The 26499-nt window shown below is 40.6% G+C and overlaps 1 protein-coding gene across 1 annotated transcript in view; it reads right to left on the minus strand.

Moving 5' to 3' along the window:
* Positions 1-26499, minus strand: part of Rgl1 (ral guanine nucleotide dissociation stimulator like 1) — a 111919-nt gene that overhangs the window by 19388 nt on the left and 66032 nt on the right. Inside the window, exons 5-12 of the mRNA XM_076873043.2 lie at positions 23596-23780; positions 20254-20378; positions 18565-18780; positions 14783-14886; positions 11691-11775; positions 6207-6296; positions 3902-3988; positions 2208-2240 (exon numbers count right to left, since the gene is read on the minus strand). Of these exons, the coding sequence (XP_076729158.2) occupies positions 2208-2240; positions 3902-3988; positions 6207-6296; positions 11691-11775; positions 14783-14886; positions 18565-18780; positions 20254-20378; positions 23596-23780 (925 nt within the window). The remainder of the gene's footprint in view (positions 1-2207; positions 2241-3901; positions 3989-6206; positions 6297-11690; positions 11776-14782; positions 14887-18564; positions 18781-20253; positions 20379-23595; positions 23781-26499) is intronic.

Genomic DNA, 26499 nt, shown 5'->3' on the forward strand with positions numbered 1-26499 from the left:
TTTAATTTTCCACTCTCTTTTCTTCTTGAAAAATTAATTCATATGAATAAAACAAGTCGCCAAGGTCAACCAAACTAGTCACCACCCAGTCATAATGGCGTCTTTTCTCTCTTTTCCATTTTCTTTGTAAATTATGTGAAATTTTTCTATTTCTTAAAAGAAAACAAATTCTTGAACTCCAGTATTTGTTCCCCATCCCCAGCTTCTTCAACCCTTACTTACCCTCAATAAATAAGTTCTGGTAGGGTTGAATGTCTAAACAGTCCAAGGTCTCATAAAGTTGACTGTTTAGATTTCCTGAATCCTTAGGTTTTTACTATCCCAGTAAATCATTTAACTAAGTCTTCTAAAGCTCACAAGAGAAGCAAGTATATTATTATGTCCAAACTTATTTATACTTCAATATATGTGTCAATTATTCATTTTTTAAGTCAGCAATGGGTATAAGCTTTAGCTTTAGGTTTTATATTCAGACTTTCCAAATGTTTAACATCTTATTCTTAAAAGAAAAATGATTATCATCTAGGCTTATTTTGAAGTCAAAGTACAAAGATGGTTTACTGGGAAGGCATAACAGAATTTTTCGAAAAAAAAACAAAACAAAAACACATCATTATAGGCCACGAGAAGTAATACGAGGACTGGCAGATCCTCTGGGTCTCAACTTTCCATCCAGTGGCCCCAGCTCTTGGTCTCAATATTGCCAAGGAATATTTATTGTCATGTTAGAGAATAAAGTATACTCTGTGGGTGACAGAAAGTGTTCAGTGTCTTGTTAAGGATGAACCCAGCCTGGTTATCATGCCTATGCTCTTTTGGTTTTGACTCCAATGTCATTTTCTCCTGCATGTTTCTTGGACCCTATAGATCAGGGACAGATGTCCTTCCTATGTGCTTCTTCAAGATCCACTACTTCTGCCCACAGCCTTTATCAGGCTTTATAACCACCTATAAATTTGCCTAACTCCATCCTGAACGATACACTTTATGAGGGTAGGAGCTCTGGGTTTTCTATGCTGCAACCCCCAAGCCCCCATGTTAGGTAGTATATTTGTGGAATGAGAGAATGAATGAATGAGTTAAAAAAAAAAAAAGAAAACCAGAGAGCAGGGCACTGTAGTGTATGCCTGTAACCCCAGTGACTTGGGAGGCAGAGGCAGGAAGATTTCAAGTTTAAGGCCAGCCTCAGCAACTTAATGAGACCGTGTCTCAAAATGAAAAATAAAAATGGCTGGGGATGTAGCTCAGTGGTGGAGCATCCCTGGGTTTAATCCTAGTTTCAATTTTGCAAACAATATAAAACAAAACAAAGAAATGAGAGCACCATGGGGTGAATTATTTTGCTCACTCATTTTCCCTCGAATCATTTAAATGTCTTCTTAAATATAACATTTGAGACAAAAACCATAGTAAACCTCCAAAGCTGATTTATCTTTTTTTAGCACAGTTCATAACTATTCTATCCAGAGAAAGATTCAAATTGAAGTGAACATGCCTTGCTATGCTGAGAGGAAAGGAAAAGAATAACTGCTTGCACTTAACAGCAAAGGATATCTCTTTTCCTCTCCCAAGCAGACCTTCCAGAGGTCACCTTCTTTGTGAGCTCTTCTATATCATTTACTTTTAGGAGACCTCTCTTCTTACTAGGATGAATTTATTTTTCAATTGACAAATAAAAAATAGTATATTCAACATGATGTTTTGAAATATGTATACATTGTGGAATGACTAAACCAGGCCGTCGACCTATGAACTACTCCCGCGCTCTTATCTGGAAGAACACTTAGCAGTTCTGAAGTACACAGTACATTGTTATTAACTAGGTGAATTTGTTTTTGCTGAAGCTAAGTGTAAAAAAAAGGATGAGGGGCAGAGGAATTAGCCCTCATTTCATAATGGGCTTTGGAGCCACAGGAAAATATTTCTATACCTGGCTCTGTTCCCAGGTGACTCTGGTCCAGTCATGTAATCCCTTGAGTCCTGGTTTCCTCACCTTTGAACTGAGGGTCACAAGACCTACCTCACAGGGCTCTTGGAGGCTAATGGATAGGAATGGGCCAAGCACAGTGGTATATGATCAATGTTCAATAAGTGTTTATTCTTTTTTTTCTGCCTCTACAGAAAAACCCTTAAGTTTCTGCTTCTTTTATTTTTTTTTATGCCCAGATGCAGTAAAATGAAAAGCCACCGTGAATACCTCTACTTACCCTTCTCCTTTTTTCAAAGTTTATCAGTCCACCCTGAAAGAAATTTTAAAAAAACAAGGTGACCAACCAAGTTACTTTTGAAACACAGCCTAATGTTGTTCTAGATCACATTAAAATAGATGAAAGGAACGATAAACCCTAATATTTTAGTAGATAAACACAATGTATTTTATTTTTATGAGGTGCTGAGGATCGAACCTGGTGCCTCATATGTACTAGGCAAGTGCTCTACCAAACAGCTATAACCCCCGGTCCAAGCCTAATTACTAATGATCCTATAATTATGGATATTATGAGGAAGACAACCATCTTTTGGTTAAAAAAAAACAAACATTCTTTTAGCTGGGCACGGTGGCACATGCCTGCAATTTCAGGTATTCAGGAGGTTGAGGCAAGGATCACAAATTCAAGGCCAGCATGGGTAACTTGGCAAAACTCTTTTCAAATTTTTTCAAAAAGGGCCAGGGATGTAGCCCAGTAGTAGAACACTTGCATAGTAAACATGAGGCCCCGGGTTCAAGCCCTAGTTTAAAAAAGAAAGAAAAAAGCAAAAACATTCTTTTCATTTATAATGGGCAGGTTATGCTTTCTTTTAAAATGTATGAAATCAACTAAAATAGTAATGATGAAATATCACAAGTCAGAATCCAAGTATATTTGCAGAACCAGTGAAGACGAACGCATGAGTAAATATTCCATTACACTTGTTTCCTTGATCAAAAGCAACAAAAACAGATGGTCACTGACTCATGCTGGAAACCAAATTGTCAATGGTTTATCAAAAGGGAAGTCACTTGGGCACAGCATCATGAAAAGTTAAGTTTCAATTCTTCATCCTCCCCAGCCAACTCCTATTCTCAGTAGGCTCAACTCAATTTAACTTCTCAATCTTTGGTCACTCCCCAAAATTCCCCAACGCTGAGGGGTATTTCCTGAGATAAGCTAAGGCAGAGGGTGGTAAGAGACCAGAGCTCCAGGAAACACAAAATAAATGGACATGTCCCCAACACTGAGGACAAGCATGGAAGTGACATACAATTCTTTTTAGTTAGGATACAATGAAGCTATGACAACCCACAAAGCAGAATTCACTTAAATGCACAGCAAGCCTTAAATATCAGTTCAAATATCTAATGTCTTTCCCACTTACATCTTATTAGTTATTAACAAAGTTGGCTTGTTGGACTGGCTTTCACCTCTTTTCATGTTCCAGAAGAAAAAGAGGGAAGGAGTAGAAGGGTACACCCCAGAACAGACGGCAATACAAAATACCAAAAAATGGGAATTGAAAATTCACAAAGCTGCCTCACTCCTGACTTACTCCTATGCCAGGGTCCTCTGCTCCTTCAGCTCTGCCTGCAGCGTAAGCCTCCACACCCAGATCTTGCTCCAGGCCATGTGTGAGCAAGGCCTTCTCACTACAGCCTCTCATGTTACTAATCACTACTACCCGCAATTTTGTAAAACTCTCTATTTCTATTGATTGCTGCCTACTTTGATATACCCTTCCTTCCACTAGCTTTTGAGACTCAGCTGGTATTATCTTTTGGTGTTGTTCTTTGTATTTCTTGTAGCACCCAGCACAATACCACACACATTACAGGCTCCCAGTAGAGAGTAACAGAAGCAAATTTCTCTCTAGAAATCTAAGAAGAAAGCTACAGGCCCAATCGTGTTGCCTGCATGAAGCGCACCTCGATGTGGTCCTGGAGAGCAGTGTCCAGCATGGTCAGGTCAGTCAGGAAGGTGCCCAAGTAGGGTACAGTGCCCTGCATCACACCCTAGGAATAATCACAGAACAGCTGTCTTTATTGTTATTGAAAAGTTTAAGGGTTTCAGTGACCTTCACACTAGAGGACTTGGACGTGTTCAAGGACTATGACTATGGGGCTATGAGTGGTAACCTCCATGACAGGAAATTCTGAAAACCCTTCACAAATAGGAAAAGAACGTCATGATCTAAAGTCTAGCTTTCAAGTCATGACAATCAAGTCTCAAAACCAGGAAATCACAGGCATACATTCAAATGTGTTCACAGTGGGTTTCACATTTTGCTTTAACTCAGGTAAGTGGGTCGTCTGTTCACTTTTCAGAGTGTAGGGACACTTGGGATGGTTTGGAATGGCCCTGGACAGTGGTGGCTTCACCACTGGTAAAGAGTGGGCCACCACACAATGGATAAGTGTGCATCACAAGAGTATATAGGGTGCCATGTTAAAATAGCCCCTCAGACTAGTCTTAGTGACTTATTTTCAAAGAATGCAAGAAAGGGAAAAACAGTAACTTTAAAGAAAGAAACCTAGCAAACTCTGCCTTAACCAAGTTATGAAGGTCAACATCAGCAGTGGCACCATCAGAGTCACACCAGATGAACCACTCACTCCTTGATATGATGTGACAAGAAGGGCACTTCTTATCATTCTTCAAAAAAACCTATAATCTTAGTCTAGTCACTAGAAAAGCAAAGACAAACCCGGACTGTTGGACATTCTGCAGGATACCTGAACAGTACCCCTTAGGATTTCAAGGTCATGATAACCAAGAGAAGCCTGAGAAGGCATCATGAACCACAAGAGCCTGGGAGGACATGGCCATCACAGTGTCCTGCGCTGGATGGGTCCTGGAACTAATGGAAAACTGGTGAAATCCAAACAAAATCTGAATTTTAGGGAACAGTACCACACCAGTGTCAACTTCTGAGTATTGACAGACACGCCAAGTTACAGAAGCAGCTTGCAACGGGAGAGACTGGGTGAAGGGTTTACAGAAATTTTAGGGTTTAGAGTATTCTGTGTAATTATTCTTGCAACTTTTCTGTACCTCTGCAATTATTTCAAAGGCAATTCAGTTTTCAAAACTGCCCGCTGGAGTAAAGGTAGAAGTGCTTCAATACATGACCGCAGTTCATCTGTGTCCATCTCACAAGGCCACCAAGGCACTAACCATTCTGCAGGGAACATTAAAGGAGGCTTCCAAGGACATCTCATCCTGAATGCATTAAGGTCCTTGTGGAAATTCTGGCAGGAACAGCCTCAACCGGGGCAAGGCCAGGCCGCTTGGCACGAGGCTGGCACTTCCCCAGCCAGTTCACACCAAGAAGGGTTTTGTCCTTCAGGAACTCACTGTCAGCTGCAGTTTGTCCTTCTCATTATATGGACAAGGTCTCACCCTGAACTAAAATAATCTTTTCCCCCACTTTGGTAACAGCTATTTTTAACTTGCCTTTGAGCAACCACGAAAGTTTGAAACACTGTGAGTTTTATAGGCTTTATATTACAGAAGAATCCTAGCATTCAAAATATTTTTGATTTATGTCCAGCTTTCCAAAGAAGGAGAAAATCCTTTGAAGGCAGGGATGAGAATATTTATTTTGTCAGTCTCTAATCTCCTATTTCTGGTTCCCCACCTCTATGCTAAAACTTAGGAGTTTAAAAATACAGTGAACAATGATAATATCTTTCAATTTTAAGAAGAGAGGTTAGATACTCCTTTGAGTATTGAAAAACTAGAAAGGTTTGGTTAGTCCCTGGGATTAGCAAGAAGACCTGGGCAATGTCTATAGCATTTGGGAAGAAATGAAATGATCTCCGAATACAAAGACCAAATCCTCCTGCTCGCAGACAATCCCTTTCCTTGGCCATCATCTGCCAAAAGCTGAGGAAGGCAGGAAGCCCAGGAGGCTGCTAGGCCAAGCGGGCCCCAGCACCTAAATGCAGGAGTGAGTGGGGCGGATGCACCTGCTGCAAACCTGCCCTCACTGTCAGAACAGAACTTTTCCAGAAAACATGATTTGCAGCTCTCAGTGTTCATTTCCTACTGGGTCAAATGGGAATAAAAATATCTTCCCTAAAGAACTCCCAGGGCTGCTAAGAACAAATGAAGTCAAGCCTGGAAGCCCTGCAGACTGAAAGACGCTGGTGCCTTGCACGCCCTGCCGCCCAGCCACAGCCACAGGCCGCTCTCCTGTGGGCTCTCAGGGAGAAACAAAGCTGGACACACCATATCCTTCTGGAGCTGGAGCCGCCTCTGAGTTCGCTTCTGGTTTTCTTTCACACTGCTGTCCAGATTTGCAAACTTGGAGGTTCCTTCCTAAGAAAGAGCACATAGAGAGCCCAGTGACGGAGGAGGCCACTTAGAGAGAAGTGAAGGGGCACCTAGTTTCTGGAACACATTTGACATCCTCTGCACAGGTCTTGAGTGTGTGCAATGAAGAGCCGTCCAGCAGTCCGGCAGGCTGTGTTAAGCAAATGCCTGGCTGGCAGCTGGCGAGTGGCCTCTGTGTGAGGCCCCATGGTCCTGGATCATCCTGCTCTGTGAAAAGAGTATCTGGTTTGGCTTATGAAATTGATCATCACTACAAGGCAGGCGATTCCTGGAATAGAGACATTTTTATACATTTCAAATTTCACTCAAAGTGATCTTATATCCCTAAAATGAAGATCTCTTCCTCTGTACATTTTACAATTTCTTGACATTGGCCTGAAATGGATGTGCCAGCATTCTGTGAAAGAAAAGGGACCCAATTTTGTGGTATTTCTTAGCTAAATAAAACTGCTGTACTGGAAGTTTTCTGAGGAAGTCCAATATGCTGGCACATTACCAATTCATGAAAGCTAAACCTTCACAGATTGGTCCCCTTTCCCCAATCAATTTTGCCTCCTAGGTTTGAACCTCTTACCCATCTATCCTTCCTCCGGGCGCCTGAGGACAGACAGCTACCCTTGCTCTCCTCCTGTCAACTGTAACAACAAACTTCGACATGATTAATCATGAATTTGCTGACTGCACACAAAGTGTTTCGGGTCTGTGGTTTCAGGGTCTTGTTAAGTTCTCGTTTTCCAGAAACTGCATGAATGGGAGGCAAATTTCACAATTCAGTAGTGTACAACCTCTACATTAGTTTCTCCTTAGTCAGTTTTTCCTGGGTTTATTATATTACCTTAGCATGTGACTCTCACTACTGCACAACTAGAAGAGGGCTATTTTCCAGTAACATGGTCTTGCTGATGGTGGTAAGGCACAGACATAGTCTATCATTAACCAGTCTTAACTGAGGTCTCCAGTACACCACCAGGGTTGGAACGCACTGTGACTCATTACCTATTTCAGTTTTCCCTATCACAAATGATAATAAGGACAGCTACCATTTAATGATCCCCCTGGGGATGCATGGTGATAGCCTGATATGTGCCACTTCCTATGCTAGGTGATTCCGAGTCCTCTCAAATTCTTGCTTGCATGAAAAATCCATGTTGTCTGACATGAACATGAATGTGCATGTCTTTCTAATGTGATGGTCCTGCAGAGGAAACTTTGGCAGAAATATTAAACTTCTTTCTAAGGATTTCTTAAAAGTCAAAAAAGCTCCTAAGAATCACAGAACAACACAGGTGAAAGGACCACACCTCCCTCCTCATTAGTAGGAGGCAGAAAGCCCTGAAATGGGGAACTAGAAGCCTTGTTGATTCCATGCCTTCAACGTTTCATGAGAGTGAGATTCCATCCTTGGGGGCAGCACTTTTAAAAAGACTGACTAATGCCAGTTCTTCCAAATGAGGTGTCAAATGAAAACCCACTCTCTGCCACATCCAAAAAGGGGTTCTAGTTTCTTTCCTTCCTTGGCCCCAATCTCCTACTCTGCACTGCCTCACAACGCCATCCCTTGAGCCTTCTTGAAACTTTTCATGGATTGTTGTGATGGCGTCACTCTGGTTCTTTCCTCCTGCCTCTCTTAAGTGACTCTTCTTCTGCCCAGGTCATCTTCTTGCTTTTCGATATACTCACATCCTTGTAAATGCAATCCAGTCCCATGATGCTAATCACCACCTGTGTGTGGTTGAATTCCAAATCCTTCCCTTTCCCTCCACCGAAGTCCCACTCCTTTCCTTTCTCTTCTTCTCTTTCCATCTCTGTCCTCTTAGCTTTTGTCTAGTGCAAATTTCTCCCCTGACTCTGACCTTTTCTCTAGCTCTTTAGCAGAGCCCAATGCCTTCACCAAATTGTTCTGGGCCTCAGAGGGACTCTTTAATAGGTCTAAAAGGACCTCATCTACAAAGTACTGGGTCCCTTTCAATAAATGTTGGTTAAATTAAAAGTTCAGAAGCTGCTGGTGATTTTTACTGATACAGGTCTTCACAGTTCTAACAGTCTCCTGCTCCAGCTTTGAAGGTAACATGTTTTGGAGCTTCACTAAACATATATCTCCACCAGAGTCTAATTTCTGGGGCTTTCTAGAAGTTGTTACATTAATTTGACCAGGGAGAATCACAAGAAGATATGGTGATAGTTTGCTTTTCTGTTGTTTTGAAATCTGTGGCCTCTAAGATTCACTGCTTAGAATTATCTAAGTTTCAGAAATCATAAGGATATTACAAGTTGAAGATAATCATTGAGAAGAAATAGAAGCATTTTCTCTAATATTTTTAAAAGAAAAACCAAGGATTTTTTTTTTATGTTGCCTGGATCATAATATTATAGAAGTTGAATATGACATTTACCCAGAAGTAGAAGACAGGTCATTTACAACTAAGGTTACCAAACTATAAATCAGTACAAGCCCAGGAGTAACATACCAGAAACAGAGCCCAGGAGTTTTTCTCATTGATTCTTTTGAGAACCTAAGTACCTTGATTTCATTTTTTATAATTGTGTTGAGGATTCACACCCAGAATTACACACTTCATATGAAGAATGATCAACAAAGATGACAGGAAAGGGACCTACATAACATATACATATATATAGCCTGCCTAAAGCATTCCATAAACCACATGATAATGCACAGACCACATGAATTCATAGTCAAGTTTTTCATTTCTTTGGGATTCAAGCCATACATAAGAAATTTAACTTAGAGTACTAAGGTAAACTTCTACACTAAAGAAAGGTTTATGGGATCTTTAATGTCTAGAGATAGCATTGCTTCTAAGGTTTCAGCCAGAAGACTGACACTGGGTAATGAGCTGCACAGTGTCCAATTTATCTACCTTGGAAGGACGACTCAGGTCTATTGGGATTTGAATGTGTGGCTCCATTTAGTCTAGCTTTGTATTATGGACAGGGAGACCACTAAGCCATCTCCTTCCAGACAGATGGGTTTCCATTTAAAGTCTGCAAATCCGGAGGGATATGAAGCAGGGAGTAATACAATCTCAGCAATTGTTGAATGTGCAGTTAGTCGGGTAGTTCAAATGCAAGGTCAGACACCAGCAAAAACTGCCCTGCTCATGTTATCTACTCCAAGAAGGCCTAAAGGTGGACACATTGTTAAAGTCATATGAATGACAAGACCCATCAATTCATGCAGTCCAACAATAGTTTCTGAACACATACTATGTGCCAGGCACTGCATCAGGCATTAGGGATCTGGTCCCTGCCTAGAAGAGCTTACAGGTCAGTATAAAGACAGGGTAAATGCATAGACATCTCTAATAGAGCATGTTATAAGTGCCAGGACAGAGGAATAATGGACTTCTTCTAGAACACATTGGCAGGGGGTACTTAATCATACCTGAGGGTGTCAAGGAAGACTTTCAGAAAAACAGAAGTTCATACCAAGACAGGACGTAGGACTCAGGAGAAGAATCATGAAGACTATGACATGTGCCTTTACAGGAATGACTAACCTATGAGCTTTAGCTGGCATTCAACTGGATGCCTTTTCTTAGTAACCCCACCTCTACCTGACTTTCATTCTCATTCCAGTGTCCTCCCTAAGCTCAAATTTATGGGTTTAAACTTCATGCACTTTCACTTGTTATGGACACTTTGGTTTTAAATGTACACTGCTTACCAAACACTAGAAATGGCATACATTTGCATAGTGCTTCCACATATTTTATTGTAATAATCTTCAAACCAATTCTGCAAGGTCAACAGACCCAGTACCAGTATTGTCTCCAATTTAGAAAAGCAGACTACAGATGATTACCATATCTTCTAATAGCCCAGTTCAGGGATTCCCCCTAGAGTAGGACATATGATATAATTTTATAATTGTTTCCATCCTACCTCTCCATGAGACTGCAATCCTCTTAAGATCAGAGATTTGGAGATCAATATGGTTGCATCTCTAATACGTAGCACATAACGAGTGCTCATTAATATTTGCTGAATTAGTGATTTACCTCCTCTATGAAGCTGAACCTGACCTACACTGTCCTCTGATCTCAAAAGTGCAGACAAAATAGCTTTATGCTTAAATAAGAAATGCACAGATTTTGGAGTCTCACCAGGTTGCACTCACATTTTTTCTGGTTATAGTTTGGATCTGGAATGTCCCCCAAAGGCTCCTATATTGAGGGCTTGGTTTCCAATGCAGCAATGTTCAGAGGTGGGGCTTCTGGAAAATGCTTGTACAATGAGGGCTCTAACCTCATGAATGGATTAATCCATTGAAGGATTCACAATGAATGGACAACTGGGAAGTGGAGGAAATGGTAGGAGGTGGGACCTAGTTGAACAAAATGACTTCTTAGGGTCATGTCCTTAGGGACTGTATCTTGTCCCTGACTGTCCCACCTTTTTTCCTCTCTGCTTCCCAGCAGCCAAGGGATGAGCAGCTCTTTTCCACCACACCCTCTCTACCATGATGCTCTGCCTCACCATGGACCCAACAGCAATGAAGCCAGTCAACCACAGACTGAAACCATAAACCAAAACAAATCTTTTTTTCCTCTTATTTGATTTTCTCAGGTATTTTGTCATAGTGCTAAACAGCTGGCTAACAGCTCTATCATCTAGCAGGTGTGTGCCTTAGGACATGCTACTTCCTTATCTAAGTCTTGTCTATCTTTAAAATGAAGATGACAAAATCTACTTATAGAAGGGCTATAAAGATAATATCTGGCCTGGGTTCACTGCCCCCTGATGATTATTCACAAGTTGTCAACTGCAATCAACTCTAGGTGAACTTCTGGAAACAGGGTCTGTAAGTCATCTTCATATTTCTAGAGGAAGGTTCAATACTTCACAAATGTTAGACACTAAACACATTTCTGAAGTAATAAAATGAGCCAAGTATACCTCTGCCTAGCATGCTGTTTAGAAGCCACCACTCACTAGTGTTCAATAAATATTGCTGATGAGAGACTATGCACTTTGGTCCAAATAAGGATGTAGAATTGCAGGCTTGGCCTCTGTCATTTTAGGAGATATTTTACTGAGAAGAAATAGTCCAGGGCTTCTTACCCACCTGATCATCAGCATTTGATAGCTGCAGAGCAGCCACACATATATAAAGAGGCACATATATGAACTCGAGTTTCACAATCTAGTTTAGAACAAGGACACTGAGGAGGTACAAGGAGAGAGCTCAACTGGGCTTTGAATTTTCTCAGCCACAAGTTGCCTAGATTACGCATAGAACACAAAAATTCTACTTTCTTATTGTACTGAAAGAACTCAAGGTGCCCCAAACTCCTCTTCCCTTGGAGAGATTCAGAACTTCCAATAGTGCTACCCAGCCCTCACCACAAGTCTCACCTTCATCAGTAGTTCCCGGCTGGTCAAATGGTTATTATGGTCTGAGAAGATATCTGAAAGTTCTTCAAACATCAGCATTCGGTCCCTATGAAGAGAGATTAAGAAAATATTAACAATGAAAAAAAGAGTTAAAAACCCAAAATATTAACAATAAAAAAAGAGTTAAAAACCCAGCACCTTTGGCCTAACTGTCCTCAGCACCTACAGCTATAGAAGACTGTTTTGATCTCAGTATCAGTGAGTAATGTGAACACAAATGAAGCCAATAACTTTTTCATGCAAGGTGGCTTTTATATTATAAGATGAATATGGCTACCTGTGTGAAGTGAGGGATATTTTCTAACCATAAGGTTAGAATTATAAAAAAAAGATTGTTTGACTAGGGCATCAAGTTATTCAACTGAGACACATTCACTTCAGTAAGTCCACAGGGACCTGAGGCACAATCTTGGCCAACCCCCTTATTTTAAATAGGAAGATGTCATGGCCAAAGGTTTGCCCAAGTTTCCACTAGTCACATGGAAGTTAAATGGACACAATCTGAATGTTCAGAATCACAGGCCAGTGTTCTTACTCATAGTAAGAATAGAATCGGGTTGGGGGTCATGATGGGCTCTGCAGGTAGGGAGGGGGTACAGATTAAAATCTCAACTCTGGTGTTACTTCCTGAGTGATCTTGGACAGGTTGCTGAGCTCCAGTTTTCTTATCGGTACAATGGAAATACTCCCACCCATTATAGGCAGCTGTGAAGGTAAGTGGGCAACACAAGCAAAGCACCTGGCTGCCCTTGCCTCCTGCCCTGTACATGCACCTCCACAGGCCTCCTGCTCATCTCCCCATACCCCTCCAGGGGGTCTGAGTGGATAATTCTGAAGGCAGGGGCTGAAGGCAGGTATAAAATATTTTATACCTGCAACATTTTCATTATCATGAAAAGGCCATTATTAAGAACTCATTTTTTTATTACAAGAAGTATAATATTAGTCTTATAATAGTGGAAACTATTAAAAGGTATATATATTTTGGAGAAAATAGTTAAGAACTTAATTACATGTGGCCCTAAATAAAGAGAGATAAATATCCTCTGTCTATGGAAGGCTAGAAATATGAAGGTCTAGAGGCAAAGTTACAACCAAGTAAGAAATCTTGACCCTGTCCCATGAATTCAGCAAGGGACAGCATGCAAAGCTGATGTGGAAGGGTCTTCTCTAAGGAAGCCTGACACTTCAGCATTCCTGCTACCACATCCAACAACCATCCAACAGGAAACAAACCAGACATGTAGAACAGAATTCAGCTTTGAAGATTTTTCATTGTTTGTTTTTGAAGAGTAGTTTAAAAAGCCAGCTGGAAGAATGGGCCTTCCCATCTGGCTACCACGGAGACTAAGATGCAAGCCCACTATTGTTTTTACTTGTTTATTTTGTTTATTAACCTCAAATTTTCTGTAGAATGAATCTTAGGCTGACTAGGTGACTTTCCATAGTGTCCTATTAGTCAACCCCCAAAAACGCACAGGGTTACCTATCACTGCAATTAGAGAAGGCTGAGTGTTAACACCCAAGCACCCCTTTGTTTTTGATGCCACAGGTGGGTGGGAGGCAGTGATTACAGCGGGTGTAAGGATGAAAACATTGTAAGCTGCAGATTCTGATCCTATTTCACCAGGTACTTCCAGCTAGTGATTCCACACAACCCATACCTTTCCTGAGATACATGTGCAGAGGAAAATCAATCAACTAATCTTTCACACAGAGTCATCTTCATTAAATAATGAAGAAGAGAAAGAAACCAAGAAAAGAGTGGTAATCAAGAACTCTCCACTGGACTTTGAAATGCTTGCCTGTCTGCCCATTTGTCTCCTGATGATGGTGTTATAAACAACACTCTAGCTTTGGAGTCCAAGTTGCAATAGCTTCCACAGCTCTGTAGGGTGAAGCATTAAGATCATCCATTTTATTTTTCTCCTTTTATCAACTATAAACAATGCCAGCTTCTCCCAAGTAGACTATCCCCTGAATGAAAACATGAGCTTATCAGTAAGCGTGAGTACCCTGGTACTATTTTCCAGCATAAATTTATAAAATTCTGTCTTGCCCATGGGGATCTCTTGCAAGTTTGAACGGTGTCAGTCCCCAAGGGCTTAATCAGCTCTGACTGAACTGATGAAACTGACCTGGGCCATCCACTCTGAAACAAATCTACTACACTCCCAGGGCAGATGGCTCCCGAGCCGGGGCTGCCCCTCCTGACCAACACTGACTATCCGGCTAGACTATAAAGCATTTACTCATTCTTCTCTGATATAGTGTGACAGGCCGATTAGTTTAAACTTGGGAAGACTTGAGTGTAGCTGACCTGGCTGGTACCCAAGACAGAACCCCCGGGCTCTAAGTCTGAGACCAGAACAGCCCACCACCCCACCTTCACATAAAGTCCTCTGGTCTTCCAGCAAAGTTCTGGAAATAGAAGATGGTAAGAGTAAAATAATAAAGGAATTACGCTGTCAATTGTTTCAAAGGCTGCACAAAGAAATGTGAAAGAAAAACAACAAAGAACATGGCCAGTTAATAACTTCCATTAGGAACCCAGGAAGGAACACTTAAGAGAGTTCTTTTTAACATTGCTAAGATAGTTTTTAATATGCTGAGGCAGAAATGGACTAAATAGTTTCCTACTGAACATCAAGAATGAATGCCCTAACTGCACATGCTATCCCTCACATCCTGGAATAGCTCAGGGCTTTAGAAAGAGGCTAAAAAATAACCAGAAGTCATGGCAAATTGCTGTAACTTCATTACTCTACAACCTGATTCCTAAAAATGCAGATAATAAGCACATCCTTCAAATCAGCCCCACAGCCAAGAATCTTGGCTTTGGCACACTTTGAGAATGAGTTTGATTCCTGCAGCAGCCCTGCCTCAAAACTCACTAATAATTATGAGTAAAATGCACGCTGCCTGGAACACACGGAGGAGTTCAAATATGAACCTCTCCTCATATAATATGAGCTTGGAAGGTGAAGGCCCGTGGCACTCCTGCAGCAACTAATCACGCCAAAGAAAAGAAGAGCAGAGCCTTGGGGACTTACTTTGGGACAGCAGCCCAAGTCTTCTTCAACCGATAGATGGAATTAGACTGCAATGCTGAAACGATGGCCCTCAAGGAGGAAAAATTCTTCAGGATTCTACATTCCTGTATGGGGAGTGATGGAGACATAAAGGCATTTAAATATCAATATTCCAGTGAGTTGGTGGTTTCCTGTTTTAGAGGTATCACAGCTGCTATGAATTCTTACCACTAAACAGGCAGCTGTATAAATACTGAACATCAAAAAGTGGCTCCTTCCTCCCACCCCAGTCACCGAAACACTTTATAGATTTTGGCACCGTATGCTTGTTTTTCTCCCTTTAATATATTTTTGCGTTGTTGTTACAATTTTATAGCTTCCAGCTTTCCCAGTAAAAACACAAATGGTGGTGGGCCTACAGAACTGTGCTAGAGAAAGCAACTTTTTCTTCAGCTGAAAGCACACACATCCCCTGAAAACACATATGAAACACCACTGTAGCCTTTGGACCCATAGAGTGAACTGGCAGCAACCATTCGGAGTTCAGATGGTATCAAACGTCTCATGAGCAACCCTTGTCCTGAGAGGTGTATATAACTTGGCAATAAAAATTCACCATGAGTTGAACTTTGGCTTTTATGCTCTTAGCCAAGGGGGAATATTTTTATACACATTCATTTGGTTTCAAATTGGCTTGTCCCACAGTCACAAACATTCAGAAACACCTTGGTACTTCAGTGCTTCCAAAATAACTTGGTCTTTTAAAATGAGATTCGTTTTGGCAGTGTTTTAAAACAAAACAGCAAAAGAACAGGGAACATTGTAGATGTCATTTTCTGGGTAAGGAGAAGGGCTGTCTGTTTAAGCAGCCATGAGGACCAAGCAGATAACATCAGCAGCCGGTGAACTTGGAGTCAAGCCTGCTGAATGAACAGCAAGGACAGAAAAACAGCCTGGGTCAGGGTCCCCTTGTTGGTTGCCATGGGGAAGCTGGTGACATGGGGAATGGGCCACACCTATGTCAAAGGAGATGCTTTAGATACAGGCACATGGGAGTGCAAGACCCCTGCCATTTTCTATGGAGCACGTTGTGTGCGTTTAGCTTTGTGCAGAACATATAGGACAAGAGGTCCCAGAGTGGTTGGGGGCACAATGCAAATCTCTTCAAGGATCAATTCATAAAAGACTGTGCATCCTGACTATGAAGGATAAACAGCATTCTCTAATTTATCATGCCAAAACCTGGCTCCTAGAAATCATGCCAAACAGCCCTCAAACATTTTCTTTAGAGTAAATGTTAATGTGTCTTATAAAAGTCATGCCCACCTATTTTAAATGCCTCAATATCTCCCACCTTACAGAAAGAAAGAGAGAAAAAGAGAGACAGCAAGCAAGCAAGCAAACAAGCTAGCTAGCTCTAAATTGCAGTATGGAAACCAATCCAGTGAGAGCACAGTTCAACAAAGGTTCAGAACCCAAAAGTTACATTCTAAAAATCAGGAAACTGGCAATAAATAAAGGAATGCAGGCACAGATACATCATGCAAATTGTAATAAGCATATGGAACATATTATTTCCAAAGAGGTTAAAATGAAGGGTTTAAAGTAGTACAAAAGGCATCTGGTCCCATTTCTAGAAAAGGAGGCATTTTCAGAAGTCAAGACATGGAAGTAAAACTGCAGCATTAAAGACCAGTCCACGCCAATACTCAGATTAGGTCAGAAATATTTTCTGCATGTAAAATTATTATCATTTTCTCAAACATCTTTTCAGTAGAAATCAACTGTGACAAATGCAGGAAAAGTAAAATAAATCTTGGCAGGAAACTGCCTGTGAGTTTCATTATTTCATTAAGTTAAGCTACACAATTTCAAGGTACAACATACTCAATGCTAGAAAACTGTATCATCAAAGGTAAGGAAGGAATCTTGACTCTTTTTCATATGCTATGAGACCTGGGATATAATTCAAATTTTCAAACTGCATTTCTTATTATCATACAAATGCATAACTTACATTTAACTTAGACCAAAAGGCATTGTTTGTAGTATATGCACATAGAAGCTACATTTTTGCTCTAGACTTTCTAATTGGTTGAAGATTGTGGGTAAATATGCCATTGGCTTTTTTTTTTTTTTTTTTTGTACCGGGGATTAAACCCAGGGGCACTCAATCACTGAGCTACTTCCCCAGCCCTATTTTGTATTTTATTTAGAGACAGGGTCCCCTGAGTTGCTTAGCACTTTGCCATTGCTAAGGCTGACTTTGAACTTGGGATCTTCATGCCTCAGCCTCCCGAGCTGCTGGGATATTACAGGCATATGCTACCCCACCCAGTTGTCCATTGGCTTTTGAGACATGTAGAGCACTATAAATGCTGTGGCATTTATGGCAAAAAAAAAATTCCTTATCATTTGAAGAAAGAGAAATTGCATGCTAATATCATATTCCATCAGAACAACATCTTTTGTAGTTGTCTGCTGAGAAAAAAGCTCAATTTTGAATACGAGAAATTTAAGTTGCAACTTATATTGTTTTTTATTCACTTTTTTCATATGCTAAAAAGTCTGTAATAGTAAACCACCTAAAGACTCAAAACAAGGCAAAGTCTCTGGCACAATTATGTCCTTGCTTTTTAATCAAGAACAACAAAAAAGAATGTTAAAGACTTAGGCTTTATGTCCCACAGACAGGGGCTTAATGAAAAATATATCCAATGAGATATAAACAAAATGTGTTTTGGTTGAGGGTTGATCCATAGAGTCCAGAATACAAACTTTAAGGTATCTACATAAAAATTAATTTTTCAAAATCATTTTTTTGCTTATGTGATTTCTTCAGTCTAGAAAAAAAATTAAAAATCTTTAAATACCAAAAATCCTTTTATTCAAAGCTAAATTCAAACATCACACCGCATCCATGAAGCCCTCCTCCAACACCCTAATCTGGAGGGATTTCTCCTCCTCCACGTTAACAGCTCTTAGATGGCTGAATCCTCTGCTGCCCAGGCTGAGGTTAATTCCAGTAAGCCCTCGCCCCCATAGCACTAAATCACTTATATTCTATCCTGCTGTGTCCCTAAAGTACATAATATTGTAGCATATGCATACTAAGAGCTCACAAAGTATATGGGCAACTAAATACAGTCGTTTTCTCAGTCATAACACAAGAGGCTGATAAGTGAAGGTCACGTAGCACGTAAGCAGTTGACCCAAGAGCTTGGACTCTGACACTCAGCAGGATGCAGTTCAGGCCTAGGAATGTTCTGCTCCCTTCCAACTTGAGGTTGAAGTTGTAAGGGCCTCAGGTAGGCCCCAGACTGTGAGTTGTGTATAAAGGTCTCAGTCCTTCAGGAAAGAGATTCAGGATTGTGAGGAGGCAACAGCTCTTCAAATCTACAGAACAGGCAACACTTTCAGGTACTGGGATGAAGACTGATCTGTTTAACAGAAACTAGGGGTTATATCAACCAAACACAGTGCAGAGATCCAGAGATACTCAGACTGTGGTGCATAGAAAGGAAGAAGCAGACAGAATGTCTTGCCCCAGAGAAGCAGCACTGTGGGGTCAGGTGCAGAAACAAGAAAGTAGGAGACCAACTGATTATTTCAAGAGGGAAAATAAGATCAGCCCCCAAGGTAAGAAGAAACATTTTCTTACTTTGGAATAGCAACAGTAACAATGGAAACCCAATGAACTGAAACGTACAGGCAGTGACATGGCTAAACCATCTGGACAGAGCCATGGAAGAGTGTCCAGTGTCTACCACACAATGAATATTTTTAATATTTTTAATAATTACATGAGCAATGTTAATCCACTTCTCGATGATTTTGGCTCTCTGCTGGGTTTTGAGTTCTTTGCCCCCAAGGATGGTGCTGACAACACATTTGGTGAGGGTATTAAACTGAGAGATGGTAGCACGGATCGTAGGAGCCAAATGTTTATTTTCCTTCTTATCCCTTCGAGACCAAATGCAGCCCAGGCAGTGGTGAGGCACTACTCTCTTGAATAGTTGCTGGAAAAAAAGAGGGATTGACATTAAGGACAGCAGAGGCATTTCATACAGCAAAGCACATCACCTGAGTCATCTGTAAATTGGTATTCCTGGGTGGACAAATAAAATAAAATATTTTTACTTGAATTGCCTCATGGTGTCCATTTCAATAGACAAAAGTAAATAATTAATATATGTAATGAGTCAGAAAAGTCTACATGATCTTTTTAAATCTGCTCAAGTGAGCAAATAGAACACAATGACCAAAAGATAATTAAAATGACCAAAAGATAATTTAAAACACCAAAAACATTTTGACTTATCTGTCTTATAAGGAAAGTCAAGTAAGATCTATGCTACTGATCAAAAAAAAAGAAAAAAGAAAAAAAAAGTGGTTCAGGTTATTTTAACCTCAAAATCCTAACCATGGTGTATTCTGGGCACTCTGATCATGAACTGTCTACAATGCTCACTGAACACCTGAACCTGAAAAGTGATCCACAGAAGTACAGCATGTGCCACATCTGTCAATGTCACCATTTCAAATTCTTTAAAATAAAGAAACTAAGAATTTTCCCTATTTTAACATGGAAAACTATTTAACACCACACAGTGAAAGGAAGAAAGAGAAATGGAAAGCCTAGTTTTCAGGCCTTTTCCTGAAAGTAATAACCAAGATGATGAAGTTTTCCATTTTTTCCTGCTATCAGTTGTGCAAACAAAAAAAAATTTTTGTTGAACAAATCAGATTCTTATTTGTGCAACAATTCAATATAAAATGTTTAGAAGTTTGCATGAGAGAGAGAACACCAGAATTTACTTATTATAGACTATCTGATTTACCTCTGATACCTTATTTGCATGTTCATTAAATGGAAACTTTTGCCAATTTATATATTATCTTCTCAGAAGTAAGTGCAGAAGAGCTAAAACCATTGTGATAATTCCTAATAGTCCCCTTTTCTTTAACTGGTATTTACCAGCTAATACTGAGCTCTGAAATGTAACTGACGTAAGCAAACGTGTAGCAGAAATATTCAAGCTTCAAAAGTACAGGAAGCACACGTGGAAATGAACTGCTAGATATGGTCACATGTGGATTCAATGAATTTATTTTATCCTAACTTGTACTTTGACCCCTTTACAATCCTCCAAATAAACAGTTCAGCTCTTGAAATATTTATGAGTCTAAAGGGAGAGAAATACCCATGGATTGGGTAGATTATGTTTCATTAGGATTAGAATTCTTATTTCCCTCTGTGACTTGACCTCCAAGTAAAATGCACCCTCAAACAGGATTGCAAGAAGAGCCCAGGTCTGAATTATTCAAATGATTGATTCAAGTCACATTTTAACTCTGCATATACAGGCACAGCCTCTCAAGGATTCAAAGTCTTCAACTGCTTTATCCTTAAGGACTGTCCAGGCTACCAGTACTGTCCCTGTCCCATGTTTTAAGTGAAAGCACATCTGAGACAAACAGAGAGGACGTACTGCATCCATGTAGGTCAGCTGCTCCGCCACGAGATCTTCTGAGAAGCTCGTGAATTCTGCTGACCCTCCTCCCTCCAGTTCCTCTTCCTCTTCCAAGCTGAAGGAGATGATGTTGGGAAGCCCATCTGTTCACATATGGGGGGAAAATCAGTAATGGGTGCCACTGGATATGACTTTGCTTATAGAGTCAAACTGGACTTCTTTCATTTAGGAAAAAGAGGGTTAGGCCTTCAAAAAATTTAGGGTAAGTCTGTTCTGAAAATCCATAGGGAGAGGAGATTTAGCACAAAAAAATCTGAGCAAAATGGAACAAACTCTGCTTGTTCTCTGATTCTTTATCAAGTTCAGAGGCCTCATGGTGTCACTATAACAAATCATTCCTAGGCCAGGATACATAGAATCTGGAGAAGCAAAGCTGGGCCCGTATTCAGAGGGAAACTTCATCTCAGGCTCCACAAACTTCTTGATCAACTCCAGCACTGATCCAGCAAGTTCCTTCACCAGTTATGCAAATCTTGGTTCTTAGGACACTTAGAAGCAGATCCCTTTAGGACTGGGACAAGAAGGAAGACCAGGCTTTGGGAGTAGGATGGCCCAGTTGGGTGTCAGAAATGCTCATGAAGCCTGAGGAATTCAGTATTCTCAAAATGTTTGCAGCTGCTATCAGCTTCCACCCAAAGCTAAGTGTACATGAAACACAACAGACTCACCCTAAATTCCCCTGAGCCTTATTATAGATAAGGCCATCAGTTAGCAAATTACATTGGGCACAGCCTGAAGAAGAGACAGAAAATCACTACCCAAGGCTCCAAATAAACTGAAGAGCTTAGGACCTGAAATAGGACGTCAGTCTCCCTCGGAAAGATGGGAACCAGATGAAGTTTGACTTGCACCCCAGCCTCCCTTCCCTGGGACCTTTCTCTAGTCCCTGGATTGTTTCCCAGCCTCATTCCCCTTAACACTCTTCACTCTCCTTTCTGTTAAACCTGCTTTTGTTTTGTTTTGTTTTGTTTTGGGGGTGGGGAGTGGAGAAAATCTAGTTGCTTCTAGTTGCATTTGGTTTTATCTTTTTTTTTTTATTAAATATTTTTTTTATTGGTTGTTCAAAGCATTACAAAGCTCATGGCATATCATCTTCCATACATTTGATTCAAGTGGGTTATCAGCTCCCATTTTTACCCCAAATACAAGTTGCAGAATCACATCGGTTACACATCCACATTTTTACATAATACCATATTAATGACTGTTGTATTCTGCTACCTTTCCAGATTATATGTTTTAAGCCATTTCTCTTTTTTTATACAATGAATGCTATTTTAGAAATCTTGGATCAAGCTGGTATGGCTTTTTCTAAGTTTTCTAGGAGAAAAGGGGTGCTGAGAGTAGATCCTACGCCCTTTCCTTGTCAGGGTACCACACGGTACCTGCCCACTCTAATGGCAGAGATGTGACTTAAGAATTGGTCTCAGACTCTAGAGTTGAAGGTCCTGATAGAAATGGTGTTGAAATATAACTAGAAAAAGTTGCAGGAATCACTATCTACCCCTGGAGTCTGGGACACAAACAAGGTACAAGCTAGAGGAGCTAAGATACCTCGATATATCACTTTTCCTGCCTACAACTCTAATACTCTCTCATTAAGTGGAGAAATAAGAAATTTGGAATCTCAACCAAAGGTTCAACAAGGTATCTCATTCCTCTTGACAACTACTATATAAATTTATCCAAATATATGTAAAGCAATGCAGAGGCTGGCCCACATTAGCTAAGAAGTCTATGTGCTGAGGCTGGACCTTCTTCTCATCATTCATTCAACAAACACTGGCCACAATCTGGTGCATCTAGAATGTCCTCATACATACCATTCTATGGTTCCTTCTCTCTGGGCCTAGTTCATCCTACACTGTTGCAGCTTCCCTCTCTCTTCCAGAGGTGTGTAAAAACTAACACATAATATTACTTTTGAAAAACATAGGAAAGCTTGTAGCTTTTGCCAGCATGACAGTGGATAAATCAAGCATATGGGAGCCACGCTCCTAAAACGGCTTTTCGGTAATGACTCCTCTACTTAATAAAAAGAGTTCAGAGCCTTCTTGATTAAAATTTCCCAAACTTAGAAAAAGATTCATTTTGGGGGATTGCCTGAAAGCTTTTGTGAAGTCAAGCAGTCTCCCTCTCCCCTGCCTCGGCCTGCCAAATGAGCTCTGTCTTCCAGTCCCTGGGCTGGAGACAAGGAACGACTGGTCCCACTGGTTCCCCAATTAGGCGTGGAGCCAGGGGCAGCCCCGATGAGGGGCTGGGCTCCAACACAGCATTTTCCACTCAGCACAAAGCCGGGTGTGGAGGCCCTGAAGGGAGCTAGGTTGCAGCTGGAGGAGCCCCTGGTATTCAGGCATTCCCGGCAGATGAAGTCATCGGAGATAGAAAGCCTTTGGCAGCTGGCTTCTAATGATGCAATTGCATTCCCCCTTGCTGGTCCTGGGACATAAAAACTTCATCAGGTTCCGTGTGGAATTTAAGGTTACTGTGTTTTCCCTGGAGCTGAAGCTGCTTCCCTCACCTGTGATGAGGACCCACTTCCTTTCCCTCACTGAAGAAATTGGGCTCCGCTTTAGGGATTTGCCTGACAGAAGCTCCACATGGGTCAGCCACCATAGCAACCGTTACCCAGCACCCAGAGGGAGGGATAAAACATCACCTTGAAGCCTGTTCCAACCTCTTGCTTAATTTCTTCAAAGCCTTATAGTTCTAAGTACCCCATAACCTGCAGAAGTGGCCCTTCCTTGTCCTTGAAAATTGGAGGTTAATTCCTCAAATAGGAATAAACACCCTCAGAAACTTCTACTGATTAAGCCATTAGAGATGTTAAGCGACAGTCATCTGCACATCAGGGGACACAATAGGATAACACACTTTTTAAATAGAAGGAGAAACACCTTCTCTAGCTTTTGTGGGGGCAGGAGGGTACTGGATTTAATCCCTTGCCTGCTGGATAGTAGTTATTTGTGATCAGTTTACATAGAAGGATCCAGCAGGCAGATAACAAAAAGTATATTCTATTTCAGCATGGCACACACTGGCAAGGGAAGACAAAGTGTCTTCAAGGAAACTCTCTTCTTGGTCATGGAAAAACCCTAGGAAATAAATTTCTCTGAGCCAGTTTCATCTATGAAATATGGAGTCAGACTTGGTGGTATTGAGAATCCCCCTTTCTTTTGGCTCTAGACCTTAAGGACTCTGTAAGAGCTCTTCCATAATTTGATGTCCCCCACCAACTTCCCAGCAGTTTGGCCTTCAGGGTCACAGGGCTTTCCACTCGGCCTGTCAGCATGTACTCACTGTCAGTTTCCACATCTTGCTTCTGAAACTGCTCAAGAAGATTTTGTGCTCTTCTCTCCGGGTCAGAGCCTGGCATCATCCGTTTGAGATAATCCAGCAGTTTCTTTAAGCAAGGGAAGAGGGGGGGCTCTCGGAAATCTTCAGCACATTGGTCAAGCCAGGCCCTCAGGATGGAAGCGATTGCACTGAGAAAGAGAAATGGAGAATCACTTACCCACTTGCCTGTAGGGGCTCTAAGCAAGCCCTGGACATCATTCCTATTCCTGGTGTGCCCCAGGGAAACTTGGGCTGGTGGTCAACAGGTAACTAGCCCACAAGTTCCAAAAACATCAGTGAACTTGAAGCATTTGAAAACAAGTTAACTATTCTTTATTATTTTAAGTAGTGGCTGAAGGAGAGGAGGAGGGGAGACCAAAAAGGTTAAAAAAAAAAAAAAAAAAGAAAAAGAAAAAGAAACCTAAATTTTGGGAAAACCCATCCAGGGCAGAAAAGGACATGCAGATTTAGTGAGTTCTGAGGGCAACTTCAAAGCAATCTGCACACAATGGCATTATATAGTTTCTAGTTCTGGACTTGCTCAAATCAAAGACCACAAAATATACTATACTAATATTTTAGGAGATAACTCACTACCACCAGATCAGAAATCCTGATGAAAGGAAGTGTCTAGGCTTGGAAAAGATAAAAAATGTCCTCATAAAATTATTCTCATATTCTTCAAATGACAGAGGAGAGATGTTTCAAGTGGGAGGAATAGTGAGGCGGAGAGGTTAGATCTCTGGAAGATAAAGAAGAAAACCTTGGTAAGCAAAACCACTGTGAAGGTGACTTCCTCTCAGGGCAGAGCAAGGGTCATATGCAGGGTCCACTGAGGGTAAGACATGGTTCCAGAGTGCAAAGAATCACGGTCACTGTGTGTGCAGATTCTTACAGACATTTTGCTAATAACCCCAGGGTGCTGTCTTTAGGTCTGGGGAAGCCCCTCACTCTAGGGAAGAGACAGATGAATGATAAAAAGGATAAAATGGAAGCCAGGAGCAATGGCACATACCTACAATCTCAGCTACTTGCAAGACTAGGGCAGGAGAATCACAAGTTTGAGGCAGCCTGGGCACCTGAGCAAGACCCTTTCTCAGAGTAAAATAATAAAAAGGAGGTGGGCGTGGTGGTGCAGGCCAGTAATCCCAGCAGCTTGGGAGGCTGAGGCAGGAGGATCACAAGGTCAAAGCCAACTTCAGCAACTTAGCAAGGCCCTAAGCAACTCAGTGAGATACTGTCTCTAAATAAAATACAAAGAAAGGGCTGGGGATGTGTCTCAGTGGTTAAGTACCCCTGAGCTCAATCTCCTGTACCAAAAAATAAAAAATAAAAAGGGCTGAGGATGCAACTCAGCCCCTCCCCTCAAAAAGATAAAATGTTTTGCATGCCATTCTTCTATGCTTCATATTCAAAGAAAAACTCAGGCATTTGCTGTGTGGTGTCCCACAAAGAAGAATGGACACTGCCTAACAACCACCACCCACAGCCAGGGAGTATTCATTGGTGAGGATTAGAGAAAATGTCAGGGACTATAAATTAACCTGTGTATGTTTAATTGACAGAGATACAACACTTGGTCTTAGCCAAAGACCTAACAGAACTTTTTCAGCCAAAATTATTTTTTTTAGCAAATTTTAAAATCATCATCATCATCATCAAACTGAATTTCAAACAAATTGTTTATTTAACTAACAAACTATGACTTGATTGAAGGTTATTATTACAGGTGTGTGAAACTGCAGGCTGGCTGGGCTTTCACAGGTGTATCCAACTTTCATGTCTCAATTTCAGACTAGAGAACTGGATTAGAATCAAAGCATAAATAGGACTAAAACCACTGAACACTTAAATTTTTGAATTGAAGTACAAGTAGGAAGAGAATTAAAGTGCTGTTTTCCCTACTGTGTACATCCCTGTTTCACTAATGTGGACTCTAAGGCATTTGGAATTAAGATATCAGATTATCTACATCCAAAACAGATGGCATAAAACTATCAAATGAACGCGGTACAGAATCAATCTAACAGTCTAAATATTAGTCCAGATTAAATAAAATTATAAACAAAAATTTTATTTTCTTCCAGGAAACTGGAAGAAAGCAATCTGGGATCTAGGTTTAATTGAAAATATGAGTAAAATGAAATCAATGGACTTATATTTTGAAGGCCTCACATTGTATTAATTATTTCTTCTTTCTTCACAAAAACCAAGTATCATGAATTAAAGAAAAAAATGATAAAGCACCATTCTCATACTTCCTTTTTATAAGGAATAGTTTTCCTTTCTATCTAATAAGCAGTGAGCCCAGAACTCTGACGGGCTCGTAGGTGGAGTGACAGACTAGAACACTGGGAAACCTGACATTTGAATATATCAAGTCAATCCTTATAGAATGCTGTTGTGCTTCTCAAAAAAAAAAAAGGGTGAATTGATCTAATTGCCACTACTCCCATACTATTTCAGTGTCTTCCAATGACACTGATGGAAACAGATTCGGAGAGGTGGTAATTCACTCCACATGTAAAAGTTAAAAGGGGCATTGGTCTAACAATGAGACAGATAGCCCAGTGACCCCTCAGAACTTCACAACTTAAAAGAACTTCCATACAGAAAGCCAAAATTATAGCAAGATCAATGATATTCATATATCATTGGCTCTTTACCTGTCACACTGGCTAATTTTAAAATTACTAAATTCATTATTCATTGCAAAAATAATAAATCTTACAAATGTATATAAACTAAAAAAGCAAAATATCTATTCCCCATTTCATTCCAATCCCATTCCCATGACCCATAAGTTTGTAGTATATCCTTCTAGAATTTTCTGTATGTACACATATTTAAATACATGTAATTAATATG

Source organism: Callospermophilus lateralis, chromosome 13 (genome assembly GCF_048772815.1).
Source record: "Callospermophilus lateralis isolate mCalLat2 chromosome 13, mCalLat2.hap1, whole genome shotgun sequence".
Taxonomy (NCBI): domain Eukaryota; kingdom Metazoa; phylum Chordata; class Mammalia; order Rodentia; family Sciuridae; genus Callospermophilus; species Callospermophilus lateralis.